This window comes from Acanthaster planci, linkage group LG05, assembly GCF_054643075.1.
Source record: "Acanthaster planci isolate LZ-2023a linkage group LG05, COTS_SCS, whole genome shotgun sequence".
Taxonomy (NCBI): domain Eukaryota; kingdom Metazoa; phylum Echinodermata; class Asteroidea; order Valvatida; family Acanthasteridae; genus Acanthaster; species Acanthaster planci.
The window spans coordinates 17,707,408-17,733,833 of NC_141781.1; the positions used below are offsets into that span (position 1 = coordinate 17,707,408).

Here is a 26,426-nt window from a genome sequence, read left to right on the forward strand (position 1 = left end):
TAAATTGGAAGAGCGGTAAAATCAATATTTTGAAATACTGGCTTCCAAACTACAGCTATTCACATCTGCTGTGGTTAAACCACGCTATCGCGAAAAATTACGCTATTAAAAATTAAGCTATAAAGGAGTTTAATATTTGCCGGGTTTTTTTGCGCCTTTCTGATAATGTAATCAGTTATTTTTTAGAGTTGTACCGCCATTGATCATTATTACTACATCGTTACCAGATAAATGTACATGTCGACTGATATCCAAAGCCACATGCACCCACAGCTTAACAACGAATGCCAATGTTTAAGCAACAGATTCAGCGTAATTTCATGAGGGATTGTGCTTGTTGTCTTATGAGATATCAAAGTGATTCATGCCCTATTGTCTCTTGTACTTCACACAGACCTATACTAGCCAGTTGGTGCACATTTCTCGTCGTAATATGAGTGAATGTTTGTTCGGAATTTTACCTTTCATGAAACTTATTCTTAACAGAAAACTGAGGGTGGTGATGCCACAGAAGAATCCCCAGACACTAGTAAGGAGGAATCTAAGAGTCAGGCGGACAATGATGACGATGAAAACATGACTATTCAAAGTAAGTATTACAGTAGTATGTATTAATGGCCAGTAGTTGTTCAATAGAAATACCGCTTTTGTCCTGTGAAGTCCTAGTTATTACTATTATTTGTGATTTAATCTGCGACATTGTGTCCAACGAATTATAATAATTGGCAAAACTTGCGTTTCCAATGTTGGTGATGTATAAGGCAGACTTCATGGTTTCAATGTGCCGTTTCAAACTTCTCATACTTCTCAAAGTAACCAAAGTGAGGTATACCGGTAGTCATGACATCAACTTTTGTTCCGTCCCATCAGATCCAGACGAGACTGATGACGGATCAAACGAGCCGGTACCATGCTGCCCCCGTCAGAAACGATGCCGTCGCTGTCTGATTCCTCGGAGCGTCTATCGCGCCTACAAGAAACTCCAGTACTACGCCGCACTCTTCGTGCTTGACCCCGTTATGGATTTGTTTATCACATTCTGCATTTTACTTAATACCGCTTTCCTGGCCATGGATCATCACATGATTTCTTCTACATGGGAAACGGTGCTTGACATAGGAAATAGGGTATGTACAGTATTATGTTTAGCATGAAATGTATGCACGTCCATGGAAAAACGTCACTGTAACCACAGTAACACTGACTTAATTGCGAATACGAAAGCATCCTTAGTACCAACAGCGAATATAATGAACAAACCTTAATGGATTACTTGAAACCAGCGGTAGAGTCTAGTAATTTTTCATAAATCGCCCACACAATATGTACATGTAATGGATTTTGGGTAGGTCAATAAGTTTACTGAGAATTTAATGAAACCAACACTTGCTTTTATTTTATTCCTTGAAGGTGTTCACTGCAATTTTCACCATTGAGTGCGTACTGAAGCTGATCAGCTTAAATGCGAAATTTTTCAAGACCGGTTGGAACATCTTTGATCTCATCATTGTCGTCTGCAGTTTGGTTGAGCTAGGATTACAGGGTGTTCAAGGCCTGTCCATCTTGAGAACATTTAGACTTGTAAGTTCAGTTCAGATTTTGTTTTTTAAAATTGTGAGAAGATTTTGCCTCTATAGTAATTTGAATATTTATTTAAAAAAAATCACTCATAAACTTCCAACATCTTACAATTTTCCAAATATCCAAAAATTGAAGCAATATCGAAGCAATGAAATCCGTGATCAATTGGTTAGTTTCCATTAATTTACCGGCACTTTTTTTTACAGCTTCGTGTGCTGAAACTTGCTCAGTCTTGGACCACAATGCGCATGCTCATTTCCATCATCGGCAACACCATGGGGGCCCTAGGCAACGTATCTTTCGTCTTGCTTATCATTGTCTACATCTTTGCTATCATGGGCATGCAGCTGCTCGGCAAAAATTACACCGAGGAGTTCTTCGGTGAAGGCAACTTACCACGCTGGCACTTCAGGGATTTTACCCATTCCCTGTTGCTAATTTTCCGCATCCTTTGTGGTGAATGGATTGAGCCGTTGTATGACTGTATGGATTGCTCTGATCAGGCAACTTGTATTCTCATATTCACGTCTTCATACATGGTGGGAAATGTGATGGTAAGTGAGAGATCTTGTACAATGTCATGTTGTTCATTCTTAGAAGCACATTTTGTTCAACATTTTGCTCAAATGACACTGGTTACAACTAGAGACGTTTTTTTGCTGGCGCTCAAGTTGATAAACTTTTACTTGAATGTTGATACAATTTTACTTGAATTATAACATAGCTGAGGTAATTTTACATCGTTTTCTGGGAAGAATGACAATGCCTACAATCGTTTCTCCGATGATTGTTGCAGTGCAAACGTGGAAGTGGTGTCGCAAGGCTCCATTTGGAGATTTAAACATGGGTTATAAGAGATACAAATGCTCTGCATTATTGCGGTATGTCTTAAAAAACATGCTGTAAACTTTGAAAGATTTCAATTAGAGAGTTAATGATTAACAATTAGTGTATTGAACTCGAAAAAGAGTGGCAGTTTATGCAGGAATTTCTTCTTCTCTTTCAGATACTGAATTTGTTCCTTGCTCTTCTCTTGAACTCCTTCGCCTCGGACACTCTACAGAAGGAAGAAACGGAAGAAACACGCCTTGGCCAAGGCGTTGCCAAGGTCAAACGCTGGGCTAAAGCCCTTTTCCGAATGTGTTGTTGCAAGTTTCGCCGATCCACTAAAGTAGGAGTTGAGGAGAAGGAGATGAAGGACTCGAAACTGAATGAAACTAATGGTGAGAATGACACCGTCATGAACCAGTCAACAAAAGTCTCCACAAAGCTTACAGTAGTTGATGACGATGACAGAATTTCGCAAATAAGTTTGGATCGTGAAGAACATGGTATAAAATGTGAGTCATGGGTGTGGTGTGGTTTGAACAAAAATGTTTGCTTGCTGTGACATTCCACATCATTAACGTCATCATGAACAGTTTTCTCCATCTGTGTGTACTGACAAACGAGATCGCAAACCAAATACACCATGTAAATTTACGGCCAGCTATTTTTCATTTTTGAGAATAACATGAAGTGTGTGAATATCTATACATTTACAAAGTACTAACTTCCTATTTAATCAACTAGTCCGCGTCACTTAGTCCTTGTACTTCCTCCTGACTATAGCCCATTCACTGCCAGAGGGACTGAAGCCTTCGATGCCCTTTACTTTTCGTGTGCTCAAATGTTGTTTCTTTAAAATGTTGTTTAAAAAGACACAAACATTAATGTTACGATAGAGGGTGAAAGTCCTCAGTCGGCAAACCTTTTTTTGTTGCGCGATTAAATTGTTTGGAGCATGAAAGAATTTCAGTGCGTAGACTTCCAAAGCAGAAGAGGGGAGACGCTAAAGGCGACTCCAAACTTCCACTAACTGGATATTCCTGGTCTCAGAAAAAGTTTTGAGTGCTTACGCTTAGAAAGCATTTGATGGTTGCATGTCTACTGTGCTAGATTTTATGCACTTGCGTTACTTTACTCCTAAATGCGATCGTAATGAATACATAAATAAAACCTTTTACTTTCCTAAAATCAAGCAGAACTATCGGTTTAAGAAAGTATAATTTTTTCAAACCTCGAAGCTTATTACTTTGGATTCTTTTCACAAGTTTGATAGAATAACTTCAAATCAGTCACTGGTAATAATTACATGGTGTGGTTTATGGTGCCAACAGTTCAAATACTTCGTAGTACTGACTGCCAGGTCATGCTTTGTGTTTTTAGTTACCGGTGTGGAATTGGAACCTGTGTCAAGTCGGCGGAATACATTGGTAGCTGTGCTTCCTTATCAGAACGGCTCGATACACAACGGCTCTATCAACGGATCTGTACATGGCATGCCACGTAACGGCTCAATACACACGTCCCGAGCAGCCTCGCCGTTCACTACTACCAACACGCTCATCCCAAACGGCAACTACTTAGAGGCTGGTAGTAGGAATGGCAGTGCAGTAAGTCTACGGGTAAGACATTTGGTCTGTTTTTTATTGGCACTTTGAAAGGTATATGTCTGAAAGTATCACAACCACTCGTCAGTTCATACCAGTCCATATCCAGGAATTTGGTAAATAACATTGTCATCAGCATAGACAGCTTGGGTATTTTCTTAAGTCAGAAATCCATTTCAGTTGTCAAAGTATTTAGAGACACATCTTTAACTTTAAACCATGCATGAGAACATTTGAAGAGTCTCTTTCAAGGTTTGTATTATTTGTGAGTAGACTTTCTCAGTGATCTCACACCCGGTTCCCATCAATCACACCCTTGACCACATGTCCCAGGTGCATGTAGACGTTATAATTGTTTATTTCTCATCTTCAGTTCTTCACGTAAAATACAAACGATTTTTAGTCCGTTAGATTAGTAATTCACGAATATAGGACTACTGTGAGCATGATTTGTATTTCCTGATAACCAATAATTCTGGGTTTTTTTTATATTCAGCATCGTCCAACTTCACACACTGCGCTCTCATCTTCGGTTGTCAATTCTAACGACAAGACGTGCGAGCGTCCAGGAATAACAGTGGTCAATAACACAGACTCAGAGACAGGAGAGGAGGAAACGGCCCGTGTAGTGCAAGGTTCAATGTTGATAGTCCAAAGCAGGCCCACTAGTTCTATGCAGAAGGATGCACTGGTTGAAGTTGGGATAATAGAAGACCCGGTGCACGATTGTTGCCCGCAGGTGTGCACCGCATTTTGCAGTAGGAAATGTCCGTGCACTTTCTACCGTTCCCCAGAGTCATCTGCCTCCTACTCCGTGTGGAGGCGCTTCAGGGAGTTAGTCTGCACAGTCGTAGAAAACAGATTCTTTGAGTGGTTCATTCTTCTAATTATTCTTGTCAGCACAATTACGCTGGTAAGTCAATTTCCCAAAATTTGAACCGATGTTTTTCAGGTTATCCATGAATAAACTGAAAACCTCCTGCTCGGTATTGGTAACCGTTGGCCTTTACGTATTCGTGTGCCTATATCAGTATTAATTGCTGCCCCCTACCTAGATTTTAGTCCATGGTGTTCTGTGCAACCGCTCTGTTTCTTTTCAACTGAAAACTTTTCAAACTACTCTTAAATGTTAAAGTTATTTCTAAATTACAGTTTTTCAATCGATTCTACACGGTAATTGAACTAGTATGCATATTTGCCAAACAAAAAAGTGACACGGGTCCTGAAATATTTCGAAAACACAACTAAACTTAAATTCTCTGCGTCAAATATAATGCATTCAAATTTTCAGAGAACTTATAAAAGTTGGCACTCACATGAAAATGCACAGGACAACTAACGATGGCAACAGATGACTTAAGATGTCGTCCAACATGAATGAAAAAATCAAAATAACATAGACAAAAATGTGCTTTAATTGTTTTTTAAAGTAATGCTTTGTAAGTGGCTTTTATTTCTCAATATTGTGACCGAAGCGACTGTAGATTTGGAGATTTGAATTAAATCCTTTCTTCTGCTTCTCTCAGTGTCTGATCATAATTGATGACACGATCAAAACGGTGGCGTATGAACTGTTGTCGGGACACCTCCCCCTTCCTTACCGATACGTTTGCTTCTTTCTGTTCTACCATTTTGGCTCTTTTTCTCTCAAGCAATAAGAATATTCATTGACAGCCATTTCTGTACTCCTTGTTGCTCGAGATAAATAAATGACTTCCCGAGTCGTTTAGATTATCTGAGTAATTCCTGTGCTACATGAATGGAACATAATAGGCTTCATTTACAGAAGAAAATGCATTCAAATGATATCCGAGCTGAACATGCAATACAGAATGAGACATTCAATAGGATGAAATGCGTGTTGGGCGAATTGAATTTTGTATGGATACATTCTGGAAATATTTCAAGTTCCTTAAAATGCACACAAAGCGTTGTGAGTATTGTGGTTTCTCTCCTGATGATCATCATCCTATAGTTGTATTTATATATACCGTGTGGAAGCGATTGATAAACCGTAACAGTGGTACTGTGGTGTCTTGTGTGCGGATAAGCTAGAAATTCTCAAAGAACAGTTTAACAAAATTAGATAATGCAAAAAGCTCAAGGTACGTAGACTCTTATTTCATTTTTCCCAAATTTCTTTCAGGTATTTGAGGATATTCATCTCCCAAGTAATCCCGGCATGCAAGAGGTGTTAGCCATTTGTAACGTGGTCTTTGCGATTATCTTCGTCATCGAAATGTTGTTAAAATGGATAGCAATAGGATATGTGAAGTACTTCACAAACTTCTGGTGTTGGCTTGATTTTGTCATCGTTGTTGTAAGTCTTAATCTTTCGTTCCATTAAAAAAATCATTTATTTTATATCGTAGACTGATTTTTATAAGTCATGACATTAACACATCAGATGACAGTTTTGCAATGTCGATTTATGAACCTTTTTTATGCATAGCATTTTTACTGTTTTTACAAGCATGAAGTATAATGTACAGCATTTTGCGCATACTTTAGATCAGTCTTTAATGTTATAACTTACACTGGGTAAATCCACCAAGCAGATTATAGTCATGATAATTTGGAAGTTAAAATACATGGCTTTAAGTTTTGCCCCAAATCTTCTGCAGATTGCCATTATGAGCTTGATATTGGACGCCGTCGGCCTGTCTGGTATTGGAGCATTCAGGGCTTTACGAACACTTCGAGCACTACGACCTCTAAGAGCAATTTCACGCTGGCAAGGAATCAAGGTAAGTACTCAAATAGACCAGAGGGGAAAGCTGCCACCTCTAGACCGCATGCCTCTTAGTGCGGAAGCACCAGTCCTGAACTTTCCATAATTCAAAGTATAGCTGCAATATCTTTTGCTTTATATACTGATGTTTGACATCCTACTCGAAGTAAAAATCTGGATTTTTACTCTGAACCGTACATTTTGTTTATACGGTGTTTAGTGTATTAGCAATTTTCATATTTATGAGCTCAGAAGTACTGGAGACATGAAGGAGATGCACATAGCTGCAAGCATATATTAGATATTAGTTATTTCAAATTTCAGACTACCTGGGTTACTTTTATGATCGAACTTTTTACCAGTCGATGAACTTGTTACGTCCAAACCAGTTTTAGGATTTCAATTCTCTTGTCATAAATCCTGTAGTTGCATTCTTTTTAGGGATATCTACCATAAACATAGTGACAGGTAAACAAAGTTATTATTGGGATTTGAAATGAAAAGTACAGGAAACAGTTTGATCATACCATGCAATGACAAACTACTGCAATGCATCAGCATCACACTTACTGGTTTTATAGTTACTTGCAATTACCATGGATGTGATATTTTATGGGTGTGTTATGCTTAGCAAATGTTTATTCATAGTTGAATTTGTATACATGTGTATATTATTACTGATAAATTTAATTACAGATCGTGGTAAATGCACTGGCTCATGCCATTCCAGCCATCGTCAATGTTGTACTCGTTTGCGTGGTATTCTGGCTTATCTTCAGCATTATGGGGGTTCAGTTCTTCAAAGGAACCTTCTCAAAATGTGTCGACGAAGACGGGAACAAGATCAGCATCGACGTTGTAAACAACTTCTCAGATTGCATAAGCCTCAACTATACATGGGAATCCAATAAGATCAACTTTGACAACGTCATGAATGGTTACTTGGCGCTTTTCCAAGTGGTAAGTACAACTTGTTGGATATGGGAATGATCGTCCTACGGCAAGATGTGCGTGGTGTCCAATGACACCATTAACAAAACACAGAGAATATCTTTGCCGGCATGTGGTCGCACAGAAGATTTCAATCCCGATAGATATATGACACTAAGAAAATAACAATATGGAAATAATAAACAATACATGCATACTCCCTTACATGAACTTACACTATCGCGAATAACAAAAACGTTTAAGCAGAGCTGTAGTCGAGGTCACCCCATCTGGGCTGACTTTGAGGTAAAGTCCCGGCTCGAGTTCGAGCCGAACGGTTGTATGCGAGTCCTGGTTTGAGTCCTTTGTGAATCTCAAGCTGTGTTCTCATCAAGTAGTCCTTTTGAGAATTGTATAAACGCACAGATTATAGTGAGTTAGACATTTGATGAAATGAACGAAGAATATTTTGTCTTCCTGAAAAAGAAAAAAAAATCAGGAGCAGTGTCATCATGCATTTTACAGAGTTTGTCAGGCTTATTAGGCTTACCGGAATTTGTGTACACGCTGCACAGGACAGACGAAGTTAGAGGTATAGTTTCGTGCTTACTTCAGAGAACGTTGATTATTTAAACCATACAGTTTGCAGCATGTTTCCTCTTCCCCGTTTTGTGGCACAATTTTTTTTTGTGATTTGAAAATCCATACTTGGTCACTTAGGCAAGCACCAGGATCGATAGTAGGGCCTAAAGGTGCCTTTCCATTTGCGCGTCAACACTTTCGCCAAGCGGCGTTGCGCATTCGTCAAAAACACTCCCGGGGTGATTTTGACGGCCAAACGCAACGCACACGTGTGTAATGTCAATGGAGTTGATTTTTGTGTCCGTGAAAGTGAAACGTATGAACGCATCGTTTCACAGTGCAACTTTAACAAGTATATGTGGAAAAGCGCCTTAAATCAAAATTATGTGAGCATGTTGCTGCACATGCCCCAGCCGTTTATTGTAGCTTTCATATCCTTTTCAAAGTAAAGTTTTTGTGACATTCGATTTAGTGCACGCAGTATATTAGCATATTTCAGTAGGTAAATTTATGGAAATGTTTCCAACTTGAAACAGAGCTGCGAAATTTTAAATCAGAGATTAATCTCGTCATGTAAGCCATACGCCACTAGGCCAGGGAAGCAGGCAATTTGAGTATGATCAAAACAGTCTATTTTCATGGATTACCTAATTAGGGGGTAGGGACCTGTACCACGCATTATCGCAATATCAACCATGTGCAGCCCATTCATAGTCGTATCGGAATATGTTAACCGCATAGGCAGGGTTACGTTGCCCTGGCGCTAGAGGCTCAGCTGGTTCGGAGTTTCTTCTACAAAATTAATATTAGCTTGAAAACTAAAAACTGCGTCTTCATAAAATGAAAAAGCAATAAAACTGAAGGTAAAAATTGCTGGAGTTTTCCAGTCTCAGGCCGATTCCTTGAGATAGTCAAGTCCTCATGGCCAAGATCTTAACTTCAATTGTCCGAGTCCTAGTCCTCGAAATCTGGACTGGAGTCCAGGCTCCACTCCAGGTCCAAACTTCAGTTTCCCGGTCCCTACACTGACAAATGACTTTCTTTCATCTGTAGATAAAAGTTCATGAGCAGGTATACTACACTTTTTAATTTTTTTTAAATATCGGAGCCATGCCAACTCTAGCCTGTCCCGGTAGTGAAATCGTCAAAATGCAGATATGCTCGTGCAAGCGGAAGTTAACGATGTTAACGTGAAAACGGCGCAATGGTTTTTCTAACAAAATAATTTTGATCAAATAATATAATCGCACCCAAAGACACTAAAGGGAGAGGTTCCTACAGGTCATTTCAGAAACGCACAAAATATAGGCTTCTCATTGTTCAGATACTGCCAGGCTATTTTGTAAATCGTTGTTGTAATCATTAATCTCTCATTTACTTGTAGGCAACATTTGAAGGCTGGCAGGAAGTGATTGAGGACGCCGTAGATAACAGAGGGGTGGATATGCAACCACACTTTGAAGCTAGTTTGATATCCTATGTTTTCTTTGTCATCTTCATCTTTTTCGGATCGTTCTTCACACTCAATCTGTTCATTGGAGTCATCATCGAAAATTTCAACCAGCTCAAGAGGAAGGTACATAGAGATTTTCGCTATATTTTGCTGACAACTAGCATTTTGTTTATTATTTGATTAGGTAAAGAAACTGACTGATAGGGAGTGTTGTTATAGTATACTTTACAGAGTATTTATACAGTGAATATTCAAATCCAATTTTAGTTGATGTTTTACAGACAACTACAAAGTTCAACATCTATTTAATAATGATTAATTTTTCATTATTCCTTTAAAATCTGTGTACATGTATTTTCATGATTCAGGCTTTGCATTAATTTAATGACCCTTTTCAACTTTGCTACTCTAAAGGATCCATTTATCTCATCGAATTCTGTCGTTCTCCACACCTCATGCATCGCAACTACCGTGGAATGCTATTCAACTGAGCCTTTACACTGCAGTTTCTTTTTGTTCTGTCTGATGAAATAGTGTGTTGTTTTCTAGAGCGTGAAAAAAACAACGAGGTGGTTTAAGGGGGAAAAGGCGCGGGCTATTTATGTACGAGACTAAAATTAACAGCCACGTTAACCCAATTTGTGCCTGACTTGTATACTTAACTGAAATACGTCCAAACTTTAAATTTCGCGTCGAAGGTGGAATATTTCACTGTAAAATATCATATTTTCTTTCTGTGGTGCTTTAATGTGGATTTTCCGTAATGCTGGCTCATTATATTTCAAGATGCCAGGTGCAGTTTATTAGGCTCAGAGGTAAAGGTTATAAAGACATCTTAGATGTTTCATGTTAACCAATGCAGTTCTTGTATGAAATTTACCAAGGACCAACCAGACTGATTGGAAAACCATGCCACGAAGCAGTATCATGTGTCTAAAGGTCACTACATGTGTATTGTTGAAATAACGAAAACGTTTTCATTTTCGTTTGCCAGTATGAAGGTGACAGCTCGTTCGGTTTATTTCTAACGAGCAATCAGAAGAACTACTACCAGACCATGAGGCGCATTGGTAACCAGAAACCGACTAAGCAGATCAAGCAACCAACGGTAAGATACAAAGCAACTGAAAATCAGAGTAATTCTTTTTAAGGTCCGACTCACTCTTTGAAGAAGTGCGCGCTTCTAACATCAGAATGGTCTATAAAACATACATCCAAATTGAAAATGCTCAAATTATTTGTGTTTTGGGCTCATTTATTTCTATAATAATGATCGGTTTAAGATGTGCAATGTTTTTTAATATTCAAAGACAGTCACTTGTTTGCCACCTGTTATATTTTCACAACACAAAGTGGTTTAGTAATAAATTAAATGAGATTATCACGAGCGTTATGAAGCATCTTCGGAGACATATACAGAATTCATTTTAGCAACCTAGTTCTGTAGTCGGAGATCAATGCCATGCATAGTTTTCACAATATTTTCATTGACGTACTTTTGATTTTCATCCTGTAATGCTTTCTGGACATTCAGGCCGGGGTGAGTATACGGGCTGGTGTGACTCCTAATTTCATGTGATGTGTTTTTCTAATTTTATAGCACCTAATTGCAAGAATGAAATACTTTAGTGTTCAGAGACATTAACAAAATCAACTCCATCTTCCCTAAGACGTGAGAGGGTCTGCAGTGGTCATTCGGTTAACCCTTGTCACTATACATTTATTTTCTACGATCTTTAATGATGTTCACCATCCAGCGAAGGCATATCATTTGGGCCCTCACAGTAAAGAAGAAAATACAGAAATGTTCAGTTTAGAGGCAGGAAGAAAACCCAATAAACTGCCAAGGAATCAGGAACTGAAAACTCAGTCCAAAGGCAACAGACTCAAGAGGGATGTGAACCAGGGCCGCAGAATGGAAAGGCATGGAAAGACACACTCCGCCAACCAGATCTCCCTTGACTGTATATCATTCATCATTATGCATGGCCCTCCTGTATTTAAGAAAAAAAACTTGAGATTTTTATATCACATACATGTAAACATATAAACAAGGAAACATGAAATACTGTAAATGCCTATGTGATTTTTGTTAATACATCACATCCCAGCACAGAATGTTAAGAGGATCACACAACATTTTTAGTGTGCAAGTAATAGCTGAGAGTGTTACAAATATTTTCGATATTCTTTTGCAGAATAAGATTCAAGCCTTCTTCTTCAAACTGACAAGCAACACAAAGTTTGAAATGTTCATCGTGTTTGTCATCTTATGCAACATGATTACCATGTCAGTAGACCACTACAAGCAGTCTCAGGAGGTTACAAGAATACTGGATGCTTTAAATATTGTCTTCACTTCAATCTTCACCTTGGAGATGATTTTGAAGTTGATTGGCTTGCGCCTCCATTACTTCCGGGTGCCTTGGAATATCTTTGATTTTATCGTGGTGACTCTTTCCATACTTGGTAAGCGTTGGGACAATGTTTATCAGTTTGCTGTAGATGATTAAGCGTTGCGTCTTTTTGGACCGCCGTAGAAATATATGTTTGAGGAACATATATTAGCAATAAACTGTATTTAACTTAGCGCATCACTTCATTAGCTTTATTATAGAGATCAGAGAAAACCTCCACGCATTTCTCTGCTCTTGTAGAACAAAATTTGCATTCATATTTCAAGTCCTTTATAATTACATCATAATGCGACAGGAATTACTCACTTTGTCAGTATAGTCTAAAACAACCATCACGTGCAGGTGAGGCAGAAAGGAGTCCAGTCACAAGTCCAGTCACAAGTCCCTTCGCGAGGCCAGTCATGAATGACAGGATGAGCAAATGACAAAGGAATGCTTTTGTCGCAGTTCATTTGAATAGCTTGTGAATTGGCTTTAAGACTGAACGACTTGGGATGAACTTACAGGGACTTGTGAAGGACTTGAATTGAATACAACACTGATGTTTAATTCCCACGGCTTGCCCGCGTTCCTAATCAACGTACATTTTTATAATATTTATTTTTCCCAAACAGGCATTATCTTGAGTGACATCCTGACGGACCTGATCAACCCAACACTACTCCGTGTTCTGCGATTGTTTCGAATTGGTCGAGTTCTCCGCCTCGTCAAAGCTGCTAAAGGGATCCGAAAACTCCTCTTTGCCCTCGCCGTGTCAATGCCGGCCCTTATCAACATTGGGGCGCTGCTGTTCCTTGTCATCTTCATCTTTGCAATTATTGGGATGTCTCAATTCGCATACGTCAAGCACGACGGTGCCTTGGATGATGTTGTTAATTTTGAAACATGGATAAACAGCATGTTGTTGCTGTTTCGGTTGTCCACCTCAGCTGGTTGGAATGATGTATTATATCCTTTAATGACAGCCCCGCCCGAGTGCGACGATACCTACATGGGCTACCCGAATGGGAATTGTGGTAGCTATATATTTGCTTCGCTTTTCTTCTTTATCTTCCTCACGATAAACTTCTTGATGATAATCAACATGTACATAGCTGTTATTCTGGAAAATTTCAGCCAGGCCCACGCACTGGAGGAAGTTGGAATAACGGAGGACGATTTTGGAATGTTCTATCAAGTCTGGCAGCGTTTTGATCCAAATGCCACGCAGTTCATTATGTATGACCAGTTGTCCGATTTTTGTGACGCATTGGAGCAGCCCTTACGGCTTGAGAAGCCAAATAACATCAAGATTGCCGGACTTGAACTTCCAATATATGATGACATCAAATTGCATTGTTTAGATGTGCTATTCGCCCTCACAAAGAGAGTCATTGGGGACGTCGAAGAGAGCGACGAATTTAAAGAGTTACAAAAATCGATGCAGGAAAAATTTCAGGACTCTTTCCCAGATAGGACAAAGTCAGAGCCGACCACAACCACTCTGCAGATAAAAAAGCGAGGTACAGCTGCCAAGAAGATTCAAAGAGCATTCAGGCGATATAGACTAATGGTTGAAATGCGAAAGGCATCAACTGCCTACAGGGCCAAACAGAGTATGGAAGGGTCCAGAAGAAATTCGGAGAGTCAGGCGCTAGACCTTGACTGTAGTATTAACAGTCAAACGTTCGGCCAGACTCTCACAGTTCCTGCCCAAACAGGCTTAAATAGAAGCAGAACTCCTACGATTCCCGAGGATTGCTCAAATGCACACAGTGACAAAAGGGACGTGACTGTTTATCGCGTAGAAGACACTGAAGACGATGTGCCAACAATCGACGCGACTGTAGAAATCGTTGGGAGTTCTTCTCTTCCGGAAGAAAGAGACTCTAATATTTGAGTCTGGCACCTGGAGGCCACTTATTGTAATTTTGTATATGTTTATATGTATAGTTGCTTTTTGTGAGTAAAAAAATGAATGAAAATAATTACAGCTGAAAAATGCATGGATTACCAAAACAATCCAGGTACTACAATAAATGCCATGAACAAAAGATACATGTACTAATCCCACGATTGTGCAATGTATTTATAATGCATTGCCTTTAGCATAAACGAGTTGACTGAGAAATCGGTAACTCATTATTTGGAAAGTTGAACCGCGAGCATTATCTGGACTAATTTCCCACTCCAATAACATGGAACTCAAGAGGTAACGTTTCCACATTGTTATAGTTTGTACCAACTTTGTTTAATAAACAGGCAGTATGTGAAATAAAATAAAAGGGAAACCTACTATATCACACTTGAGAGCTTTACACAAGTATATCTTAAAGCCACATTATACTGAATCAAACCCAAAGGGGCACTGCAACCAAACACTCTGCTATGTGCAACGAGTTTATAAATTGTGTAGAAATCTGTCAGAAAGCGAATCTGCGGACTGGAACATGCTTTTCAGGTGTGATCTGTTTAACGTTTTGATATTATACTGCAGTAATGGTGTTTGTTTCTGACACAGATTTGCGTAGGTTTTGCACCTAAAAATAACGAAAAGTATAACGTTATACAGGAAATGATAAAAGGAATTTATGTTTGCCAATGACTTATTGCAAATACAAAAGCTTAAATTCTATGAGAGAAAAAGAAATTGATAATCAAACTTTACACTTAATACATTTGGTGTTTTATTTTTTGCCAAGTTCAAGGACTTGGCTGTTTCAAATTCGGGTCGCAATTTAGTGCATTTAACTGTAAAGATTATTGGGTGCGTTCGATAAGCTTACAAGGTGTAAATCTGGCCTGGGGATGGCTATGTGTGCTGTGTCAAACAAGCGAAAGGGTGGGGACGAGGTTAAACCCGAAATAACTCGTGGAAGCTAATCGAACGCTGCCATATTATTGTAAATTGCCTCCTTTATTGAATGGGTGACATTTTTTTATTGTATAGCTAAAGCTGAAGATTCGTCTTTGAAGACATCCAAGCCGATTTTAATGCAATAATCTTTTTAAAAGTAGTTAAAGTGGAGATTTATGACGTTGCACAAGACATTTTCGGTTGAGATTAAAGTAGATTTACTGTCTTGGATAGGTATGTTTACGTTTGGGGTGAACACGTAGTTCTTATTCACAGAAAATGGAAGGGACACACGAGTCCGAGATTTGGCTGTGCTTGTTTGTAACGATGAGCGAAGCTATACTAAGGACATTTAATTTTTAACGATTCTACCGTTTTACAAGTTTGCCCTAGCCAGTTTAAAAATGGTGCCCCTGTGTCTTCCACATTCATCCTCATTGTAAAGAATTTATAATGAAGAGATCCTTCAGTTGACCAGTGTTACTTTATTCTTAACAAATTAAAGACCTATTATAGTTCAAGTTTTATTCTGATGCCAGTGATTTGTTTGTTTGTGTCCGTACTGCGCGGCTGAGACAATGATATGGCAATGAATTGTCCAATGGAGCTTGTTTGTTGATACTTGGAAAATACCTCCCTTACCCTTCTCTTAACATTAAAACAAATTAGAATATGGTCAAACGTCTTGGACTCGCTCTATACCAAACAATTCCCCCTGATGGTATCTTTTTGTACCTTCAACTTCAGTCCCATTCCGGAGTTTGTGTTGGAGTCAGGTTGAGTTTTTTCCTTCCATACAAAATTGGTACTGGTGGTATAGTTAGACATACAGGATAAAAAAAATACGTTGTGGATCGGTCCTAATAATGGAACCTCTTATTGTAAATAACCTGAGGGATCACGAAATATTGATGAGCTCGTTTGTAGAAATGTAGCCATTTGGTGGAATGCACCTTGCAGTGCATGCCATATCGAAATCAAAGTAAAAGTTGAACTTCAATATTAAGGGTCTCCAGTATTTGCAGCTTGTCTCGTTATAACAGGAACCTTATATTATTAGGAATGAAAATATTTGAGAACAAAGGATTTGGGCATTCAACATTTTCTTGATATAAGCAGCATGTGATAACAGTTCTCTTATTAACGGCTATACAGTTAGTAACTTCATCATATATGCGAAGGCACCACTGATTACAAGCTCCCATGGGATGAACTCTCAAGTTGCACGTAAACCTTTGGTTCCTTGGTTCTCTGAATGCAGTCCACTTAATCGCTAGATAGCTACAAGCGAGTGCATCAATATTTGGTTTGTGATCCGATGGGTTATTTACAATAAGAGGTGCCATAATTGGGACAATCCTTGATTACTTCTTATCATTACAAACGTGAAGTTTGAACTTAATCGAACGTATCATTTTGTTGTTCAGGTCATATGAAGTGCATGGCTACATGCGTGTCCGCCTGCGTGCATTGAGCACCACAGTGGAAAAAGTATACATTTAGGCTGACCAGTCTTGGGAAAATGTGTGCTGCATGCGCGAAAATGACCGCAGTCTAAGAACTCCTAAAGGCTCACGTGCTGAAAAAATATAATGCGTTGATATCAGAAAAAAAAATGTCTGGGTGGGTTTCACCTTCAGCTCTTATATGGTTAAAGGAAATCACATTCTTTCAGAATTCAGTCGGCAAAGAAAGTCTACGTTTAAGAAGCAAGTACAATACAGGTTTAATTTTCTCTTTCAACCGTCGCCCAGTGCCCGAAGAGGGCGCTGGGAAGAGCTTATGGCCGTGCACATAACTAGTGAAGAAAGTACGTTACAAGGGGTCACAGCTAACGACGCGCAAAGCACTGCGGATAACCCTTCCAGCTCCATTGTGCCAAAAAGGTACAAATGAAACACCCTTTTGCATACCACTGTACTAGATGAGCACGAAAAATTGCAACTCCTTGGCTTCCGACGTGCCATTCGGGAACAATCCAACAGGAAAATTTGCTAAAGCGCAAGGGCGCCCTCACTTTAACATCCACTTCGGATTGGTCGCCAGACGAGGAGGTCATCGTATGATGTGCTACATATTTTGCGTGCCATGGGTATGTGGGGCGTTAACACTTTTGCACGTACTGAGTAAACAACCAACTGTACTGCAGCCGAAGCATGGAAAATGAAGACATTTTGCGAATGTTGCTGGCAGATTGCGACTCCGAAATGCCGTCCACTGATGCCTGCGATATGCCAGACACTCGGTGCATAAGATGAGCTTGCGGCAGCAGCAAAGTCCTATGTTCGATGTGGATGGAGTGACGCCGGACGTTCACGGCAGAAAAGAGCACTCGTGTTCACAGGAGAGCAACTTGATGAATATTTCCTTCATTTCCATCCAATTTTTTGTTTACGCAACGGTTAATTTCTGGTGCAGTTCATGGGCGCAAATCCCGTAAAGGTCACTTATGTTTCCTGCCTCAACTTAGTTCGCTTACTTATTCTTCAGGATCGTACACTGAACGCCAGCGAGCTTTTGTGAGGAAAACGAGACGTCTGATGAAATTATTTTGTTATTCAATAATCTCATGTAATCAAATATTCAGTAGCCTTTTTCGACGAGTGGAAATTCGTGGATTTCCTCTCTTCCTGTAAAGATAAATCATTATATTCCTGCAACCGGGGTTTTTACAAGAATTCGAAACGTATTAAGGTGAAGCCAGCGCTGAACTCAGCACCTGGGACGTTGCAGGATATCTGCAGGACTTGTTCCGTAGAAGTGTGAGGTTTTGGGGAGATAAGGATCATCATAATGGTGGTGGAGCGTCTTGTAGATTATCATGATGTGTCTTCACGGGGCTTCTTTCCCTTGCTCAGTTGCAAGGCAATGTCCCAGTTTTCCAGTACATGTTGTAGTGAGGCCGCTCAATTGCTGATACCCATCGACAAGCAGCCTCACTACATGCACTGGAGCAACATGTACTGTTCTCACTTTGACATCCAGTATGATCAACGGTAACAAATCATGCAACTGCACACACTGATCCCAAATAATACCCATCAATTTAAAGCAAACCCAAAGTAAGCCTCAGCTTATAGGTGGCGGAGCTTCGAGTGAACCTCTGTGGTTCCCAGTACCGGCGACTAGGCCGGCAGGTTTCCAGCAACCCAATGCCCACACACAGAGTACTACTGCACAAGCCAAACAGCCGTCTCCTAGCAACTTCTGCTCAACCAACAGCCAACTAAGCTCACTCCCAATTTAAGGTAAAAGAATTAGCCTGCCGACAATTACTCTAAAATCCCACCATTCAGCGTTCGATAGTTCGCCACCACACACTGCTATAGTTCGCCACCACACACTACTAGCGACTCTTTGTCTGGAGATCGACTCATAGATATCAGAAGAATGATTTTTTTCTTTGTTATTCTTCTGACTATGGATCAACTGCTCGCAAAATAGCCGACTACGCACTACCACGGTAATACGTGCGAGCGACGTCGGGGGCTTGGTCATAGGTTTCTTGGACGTGAATCATAAGAACTAATCTCTGTGTGTTTCCGTAAAAATAACCGTTACGCCCGCTGGAGTGACCGGACTGGAGTATGTTTTAGAAAATCTCCTTTTTGGTTTTACTTTTTAAAATCGATTTTCTTACTGCTGAGAACGTGGAAAGAGGACATTTATATTTGACCATTTTTTTCTTCTGGGAAGGCAAAAGGATACTTCCGTACGTTGAGGGCGCACTCTTTTAACAACGCACTAATAATATTCGGTGCGTTCGATTAGCTTCCCTGAATACACCAGTGTTACACCAAAGGAAGCCTCGAAATGAGGCTAATCGAACACTGCAGTGTATTCGCCATGGCATTCTGGGAAAATGGTCAAAGGTTCCGCCAGTTTCATCATGTGCATGCTCGAACAGTCCATCCGTGACGTCATTACACGCGGGCAGCCTCCAGAGGCCTGCTCGCCAGCCGGGGTAGTGGTGGCTGACACCAGGGCAGGCACGAAGATCCCATGATGGCTAAACGAACGCTCTCGTGTAAGTTTGACTTATACGCGTAAGCCAATCAAACCAACCCATAGCGAGGCTTTAGGCGTCAGGCCTATTGCTGTATGCTATTACAAGTTTGCCCAAGATAGAACAGGGCACAAATATGGAATAAAAAGACTAGATCGGCAATGTGTGCTTAACATAGAGCGAAATAAAAACTAGAGCGCTGACTCATGTACAAAGTGATGACTGCTAGCATCCATGTTTGTGCAAAAACCTATGGAAAACTCGAAATTTTGTACGGCTTTTGTACAGCTATTTGCATATCTGCGTCTGTATTCTAAAATTATACGTCAGCAGAGCCGATACGCAAACATCCTGCAAAATCAGTAATGATCGTTTCATTTTGCTCTGCTCCAAAAAACACAAACGCGTGCGTGTAAATCAGATTTTATCGGTACCTGATGCGCACGACAGCTGCTGCTGCAGAACCGTCAACTCACTTAACACTGACTGAATAGAGCCTGAAAGTAAAAGGTCGCAGAGCAAGCCTCCAGAACCCTTGGGCAGTCTACCTATGGGGATTTTACATTTGGGCGTACTATCGCGTTCGATAATTTGGAAAAATGATTCCTTACTGAAGCCACCCCATGAAACACTCATGTTGGAATTTTACTTTTGTCTCCCTCGAGTAATATTTTGGAAAAGTCACCTGGAGATGGGTTAAAAAACGAATTTTATTAACGACCTTTCACGTCCGGCGACATCGCACCTAGGTCTCCTCGTTCATACACGTTTGTTTTGACTCGATGTGCTTTCTTGGAAAAAGATTTACGTACCTGCAATCGATGGGTTCCAGATTCCGTTGAGCTGACATCACGCAGTCGTTGTCAGCAAAGGTTCTATAAAATATTAGAATCTTTCTTAAAGCAGAATATTGCTTTATGTTTATTATCTTAGAAATTATCCAAGTATTTAAAATATTTTGATCTGTTTTTATTTCAGCTTTTACCCAAAGATTACCATGAAATTTCAAACTGTAAATACTCATTTGCGAACGAGACTGCCACATTGCACTGTTCTTCATGTATTTTAGATTTTTGGAAGTGATGGGTCAATTTTTGGCAGGATATTTCTCTTTTAGATCAGGTAATTTTTCAGTTTCTACAAATTGATATACTTGTAAATATCTTCCAAAGCCCCTTTTCCGAGTTGGTTTTTTTTTAAAAGAAACTGAACAAAAAAATATTACAAAATCTAAAATCCTTGCACGTTATTTTTCCTATCCAAGGGTTCCAGAAGCGTGCCATCAGGGGGTCAACTTTCAGGCTCTATTGAGGGAACAACTTTTTAATCGAAAGACATGCATACGGAATCGGACGACCTTGCTCGAATGTTAGGGAAACATTCGTTTTAAAATTTTCAGCTGTGGATGTGAATTCACTCGTATCATTGCTTGGTACATGTGCGCTTCATTCAAAAGACTTGCTGACATTCCCGTATAGGGTACCGAAGTGTGACGTCACTGTGAACCAGAAAGTGCAGTCAAACGAATGGAATACGCGCACGTGTTGGTTCACGTGCTGGTTCTCGCGCTAATGCCTTTTACACACTAATTGTGCGCGTGACGCATTCACTTCGGTACTTGGGTGCGTTAGATTAGCTTACACGTGTAAGTCAAACTTTTTTCCAAAATAAGTCTTACACGAGAGCGTTCGTTTAGCCATCGCGTGATTCTCGTGCCTGCCCTGGTGTCAGCCACTACTACCCCGGCTGGTGAGCGGGTCTCTGGAGGCTGCCCGAGTGTTTGACGTCATGGATGGACTGTTCGTGCGTGGACGTACATGATGGAACGTGGCGGGGACTTGATCTTTTCCCAGAATGCCTTGGCAAGTACACTGCTGCGTTCGATTTCCCTCATTTCGAGGCTTCCCTTGCATGTAACACTGGTGTATTCAGGGAAGCTAATCGAACGCACCCAGTAAGAGCGAAGCGCGTTCTTGACGCTCATTTCAACATACGCACATACATGTAGATTCCAAATGTCTGCGCCCAAGATGGCGTCAAATTTTCTCCACGCGGAGAATAACAAGTAAGCACTCTACGGTGCTTACGCGGTCCTGCCTGCAGGGTCACGTGCTGGAGGAATGATACAAGAACGCGCATCAAACGTGACGAATGTAGGGCGCAACCAAAACGCAAAGCAGCATTATCACTCCAGAGTGGGTTCGTTCGATTAGCTTACACGTGTAAGTCAAACTTACACGAGAGCGTTCGTTTAGCCATCACGTGATCTTCGTGCCTGCCCTGGTGTCAGCCACCGGTGCCACTACCACAGCTGGTGAGCGGGTCTGTGGAGGCTGCCCGAGTGTAATGACGTCACGGATGCACTGTTCGCGCATGGACATGATAGAACCTGGACTTGACCTTTCTCCCAGAATGCCTTAGCGAATACACTGCAGCGTTCGATTCGCTTCGAGGCTTCCCTTGCGTGTAATACTGGCGTATTCAGGGAAGCTAATCGAACGCACCCAGTAAGAGCGACGCGCGTTCTTACAACACCTTTACGCGTTTTGTGCCAGGTCACGTGCTGGAGGAAACTTTACGTTCATTTTGACAACAAAAATTATGCACGATGTGGACGATTCACAATAGTGCGCCTCCAAGAGTTTGCAACACGTTTGACCAATCAAAAGGCGCAAAATCTGTTGATCCTTTCCAAACGCGCATTGGGTCGACAGATTTCGCGCACAGTGATTGGTCAAGGCGTTGCAAACTCCAAGAGGCGCACTATTGTGGAAAGCCCGTATTATTACAAAGTAAATGGGCGCATATGCCTATCTAGTCTTTTTATTCCATTATCTGTGAAACAGGGCGACGTGATGTTCCATTAGGCCTAAGCTGCTACGTAGAGCGCACGCTCACGAGATCACGCAGTGCGGTTCGCGCGCAGTTTAGGCTATGCCGTACATACATGAAGGCTTTTTGTGTTACTGACGTCGTCAGACCTTGGACAGTGTTCCAACTTTGTTGTGTGTGTGTTTAATATAATATAGGGCTGCAAAAGTAATTTGGGACAGTGGGGATATTAATCCCTGGCACTATTTAGTAAAATCTCGTTTCAAAAAAAGAACCCTTACTCTGTTCTTGACAAACAATAATGACCGATAATCAGGCTGTTACCGTTCCCTCCCTTGGCTCATACATTTATGAACACTGGCGTAACTGGGAGAGGGGGCATGGATTCACCCGCCTCCTTCACCTCAGATGCCCGGTAATAAGACGTGTGGACATCGCATTGGCCATTCCCGTGTTCTTTGTTTTTGCTATTGTTTTAAACTTTAGGTTACGCCATTGTTGATCAGCAGTTGATATCCCTTTGCGTCCAATTTCGACGATTTTGATTTCTTGACATACTATAACAGAAAACTGGTATGGGCCGACAAATAGAGTTTGGTGGAGCACCGTGAGGAAGCGCTCTGATTTTGGCCAGCCAGGGAAGGTTATATGTCTTGAAATACCGATTGCACAGTGACAGTTTAGAGTAACTTAGTAATGGTTTGAATTTCAAGGTGTACTTTAACGACGGATTTTGCCCTTAAACGATTGAAATTTATTAATTTCACTGTAGGTCGACGGCCATTGATGTTTCACTGCCCTGTGCAAAAACTCAACTTGAAAGTGATATGGGGGGGGGGGGAGACGGAAAAGGGTGCAGCGTTTCTTTGTTATGTACAATTGTACAGTGAGTATGTGTGTGCATTGGCTACTTTACTTTTTACCAGAAGAATATCTATTGGGTGAATTTGTAGATATGCCAAGCTTATGGTGAAAACCCTTAATTGGAAAAAATTAAAGAGGCCGCTATTCACTTCAAAAACTTTGAAATTTCAGCGGAGGAAGCATCCATATGCATTTAATGCAATAATCAACTAACCCTTTGTCCTTCTGACTACAGTACTTACGGTTTCCAGCCAGGAAACTTAAGAAAAACCCATAAAAACAATCATCACAATCACCCCAATAAACATCAAATCAAACATATTGTGGCGAAATTATGGTAAGGCGTTAGGACGCCCTCTATTTATCTAATTTATGCTAATGTTGCCCGGGCCGCACAGCTATAAAAACCGCGTGCGGTGGCGGGAAAGTGGGTCTTGTCAGTTGCGTGTTCCAAGTCGGTCGCGTGTTCCACGTCAGTTCCGTGTTTCAGAAGTCAGTCCCGTACGTGTTCCACGTCAGTCCGGAGTGAGTGTTCCAGTCAGTTCCCGGTGAGTTTCTCGTCAGTCCTGAGTCAGATCCCAGTCAATCCCGTCAGTACGAGTCAGTTTCCTGTGAGTTATTAGTTAGTCCGCGTCAGTACCCGTCAGAAGTCCCGTTCTACGTTGAACATTTTTTCCAGCCAATCACCTGATCTTTAAACCTTATTAGGCGACCCAATAAAGGCAATACCCATCTCGTAATTATATGGATTTATTTACAAGGTATGCAAACATAATCGGAGGTGATTATAAGTTGAGCCCTGTTAAGGCGACGTTTTCGCCTGTCGAGGCGACCAGAGCTGAATAAACCAGGTCCTACTTATATGGTACATGACCAAGTCAGTGTGTTGATTTAGAAGGTCCATCCCCCGAGGTTGCCCCTTCCCCGTGCCATTGCCCGATCCTGCAGTACCGAGGAAGTGACTAGAAGTCGTCTGCGACCGCCTGGCGGTAGACTGCCGCAGAACGGACCTGCACCCCTGGCCTACTCCACTGCCGCTCGTCGGGTGGGCCGAGGGCAAGCCCGGGCATCGTCAGACCCGACCGCCACAATATCAAAATTTACACATTGGGATAAGCTCTACATAGACACTCTCCAGTCACCCAAAAACCCACTCAAAGACCAAGCTGCCTGCTCTCATGCGCATTGAAACCTTCTTGTTCGTTGTGCCAAAAGACTAACAGGTGCCACTAATGTAGTATTCAAAAAATGGCTGTCTTCAACTGTATTCCAATAAAGCATTCTTGCTACCGCTTATGAGTGCTGGATCTGCAACAGAAAACTTCATTTACCAAATAACGGAAAACGTTTGGGCAATATTCACAAGACAAACCCTTCCTCCTCCTAGAATCTGCTAGAAAAAAATTGTTTCCTTGGCGGCAAAATGCTGCTTTATAAAGGCTTGAAGGCTGGTTATGGGAGAGGGTAGCCACATGCAAAAATACGCACGTGCGTGAGGTAAAAGACTGTTCATCAGACATTGGACTCCATTCTTCATAATAGAGATAATGTCGTCACATCAATACAGGCGATTCACAATAGTGCGCCTCCAAGAGTTTGCAACGCGTTGACCAATCACCGTGAGTGTGCGAAATCTGTCGACCCAATGTGCGTTTTGAAAGGGTCGACGCATTTCGCGCACTGTGATTGGTCAACGTGTTGCAAACTCTTTGAGGCGCACTATTGTGAATCGCCAGTATTAAAATGCGCATCACGTCTAATACCCTCGCACACGTTTTGTGCGTACGCGTAGGCGTCAGCATGGGGCAAGTTCGGTCAAGGATCATAGTTATAACCAGGGGGACGGTAGGGTGTTGGGCGACAAGGGCCCTCTACGCTCGAACTCTTCTCATTCAGTATTGTGCGGTGATGGCGCGCGTGCACATACCCTTTCTTAGCTGCGTGAGGATGGACCACAATGAATCTTCGAAACCACGAACAGCTGGCAATAAGCGATAATTTCAAGTGTGACTCCAAGTGTTTCAACCCGTAGTATAATATATTTCTTATACAGGATTTTCATTTGTCAGAAAAGGTAATTTTTCAGCAGATAAATATTTGTTTTCATGTTGTTTACCTGCTATTCTTTTTGACCGTGCCGTGCCAACTTTGTTGCCCGAGTTTCTGTGGCGTCGAATGCTGCATCTCCACGCACTGTAAGTTTTGATGTAAAGAATTTTTACCAAACTCAATGGACAAAATTTGAATGGGACGCATCACTCGTTTTTTTTTATAACGGTGTGGAAAAAAGGTTATAGGAAGGATTTCCTTTAAAAGACAGTCTGCAGTCTGAAGGTTCAGCCTTTACACATGCATTTCAGATTAAAAAAATCAATGCTGAAGCTGGGAGTTTTACAGGATAAATTACGCATGGAATTTAGGGGTCTCAATTAATTGGAGGAAATCACGGCCCAGTGTGTGCACTATAAGCGTGTTCGCTTGCAGGGTTGAAAGCAGGATCGGGAAGCAAACATGCGAATCCTTTTCTAGAATCTCCATGAAACAAAGGGCTGGTGCACATATTGAAAATAGAACGAGTGCTTTCAATAATCCTTATTCTAGATAATAGAAACACTGTAGATTGTAGCATTAATTGATACTGTTCCTTATGAACACCCCCTTTTAATGCATGGTATAGGCACACAGGGCATTAAGCACATCACGCGCAAACCCCCTCCGTTCCTCCCTGGTTATCCGGTTCGTAGGTGTGACGTCACTTGGAACCAGAAGTTAACGCGCAACTTCAGTGATCGTCCAATGGGAGCCTGCAGATCGTGGCGTGTCTGCCTTTGTCAGGAATACGAACCGGATAGAGTACAGAAGTGAATACGTCACGCTCAGTTATGTGTTTAAAAGGCATTAGCAACAAAACGAGTGCGTGAACCAACACGTGTGCGCGACTAACTCTTATCGAACGCTAGTGGAAGATGGTTGGACTAATTTAGTCAACTATTCGCGACCAGCCTAGGCTGGTTGCATCGTTGGTTGCCATAAATCGTTTTATGAGCAAAATTCTGGGAAAACGGTACGTCACTAGTAAACGACCATTTTCACTTTTTTTTTTGCTATGTTGCCCTTCCTGCGGCCACCTTTTCTCATATTCGACCTGTAATGACCCGACAACGGTTGACGACGGTCGTTCGCACCTCCATTGCGCTAGGTACGTCACAAACTAACCACGAGTTAACTAGAAAATAATATGGAAGGGCTGCGTAGCACCGTGATCAGAATATTCACAAGAATAGAATAGAATACCATCCCACCCCACCCCACCCCATCCTATAAATATAGACCTAGCGTCGCCTTGGTGACCGCTTCGCGGAACATGTGCGCAGTGTGCATGCATTACCAGTAATGCGGTTTACTGCATTCTTCTTTGTGGTAAACTGTACATGCGCGCCTCTACTTACTTAAGGTGACGTATAGCGTCTGCATCCTGCGGATAGCGTCATCCGATGTGCAGCGTAAGGAACCGGAGCAGCGTGTCATTTTCGATCTTGGGACGCTGCATCCGGGGGAATAAACGTGGATTTTTCTGCGTTCATAAAGAACTGAAGATTCCGTTCTTAATGAACGCAAAAAATCTGCTTGCCCTCAAGAACTCAGTTACCGAAAGCTCGGAAATTACATGTTTCAGAGCACTGATTTTATATTATATTCTTGTCACTAGTTAACTAGTGGTTTTGTCGAACTTTCCCATGGTTCCAAGTTGTTCGTGCGTAT

At 41.2% G+C, this 26,426-nt stretch overlaps 1 protein-coding gene across 6 annotated transcripts in view; it reads left to right on the forward strand.

Annotated features, from left to right (window-relative positions):
* Positions 1–15,483, forward strand: part of LOC110987617 (sodium channel protein 1 brain-like) — a 29,525-nt gene extending 14,042 nt beyond the window's left edge. For 5 of the 6 annotated variants that reach the window (XM_087137243.1, XM_087137238.1, XM_087137240.1 and 2 more), the window contains 14 exons: positions 487–589; positions 871–1,127; positions 1,411–1,581; positions 1,788–2,135; positions 2,588–2,921; positions 3,790–4,028; positions 4,510–4,926; positions 6,160–6,333; positions 6,638–6,760; positions 7,441–7,704; positions 9,641–9,832; positions 10,704–10,817; positions 11,908–12,178; positions 12,741–15,483. In XM_087137243.1, the coding sequence (XP_086993369.1) occupies positions 487–589; positions 871–1,127; positions 1,411–1,581; positions 1,788–2,135; positions 2,588–2,921; positions 3,790–4,028; positions 4,510–4,926; positions 6,160–6,333; positions 6,638–6,760; positions 7,441–7,704; positions 9,641–9,832; positions 10,704–10,817; positions 11,908–12,178; positions 12,741–14,005 (4,272 nt within the window). In that variant the 3' untranslated portion in view covers positions 14,006–15,483. The remainder of the gene's footprint in view (positions 1–486; positions 590–870; positions 1,128–1,410; positions 1,582–1,787; positions 2,136–2,587; positions 2,922–3,789; positions 4,029–4,509; positions 4,927–6,159; positions 6,334–6,637; positions 6,761–7,440; positions 7,705–9,640; positions 9,833–10,703; positions 10,818–11,907; positions 12,179–12,740) is intronic. The other variant, XM_087137242.1, reaches the window with a different exon arrangement.
* Positions 15,484–26,426: the final 10,943 nt, after the last annotated feature.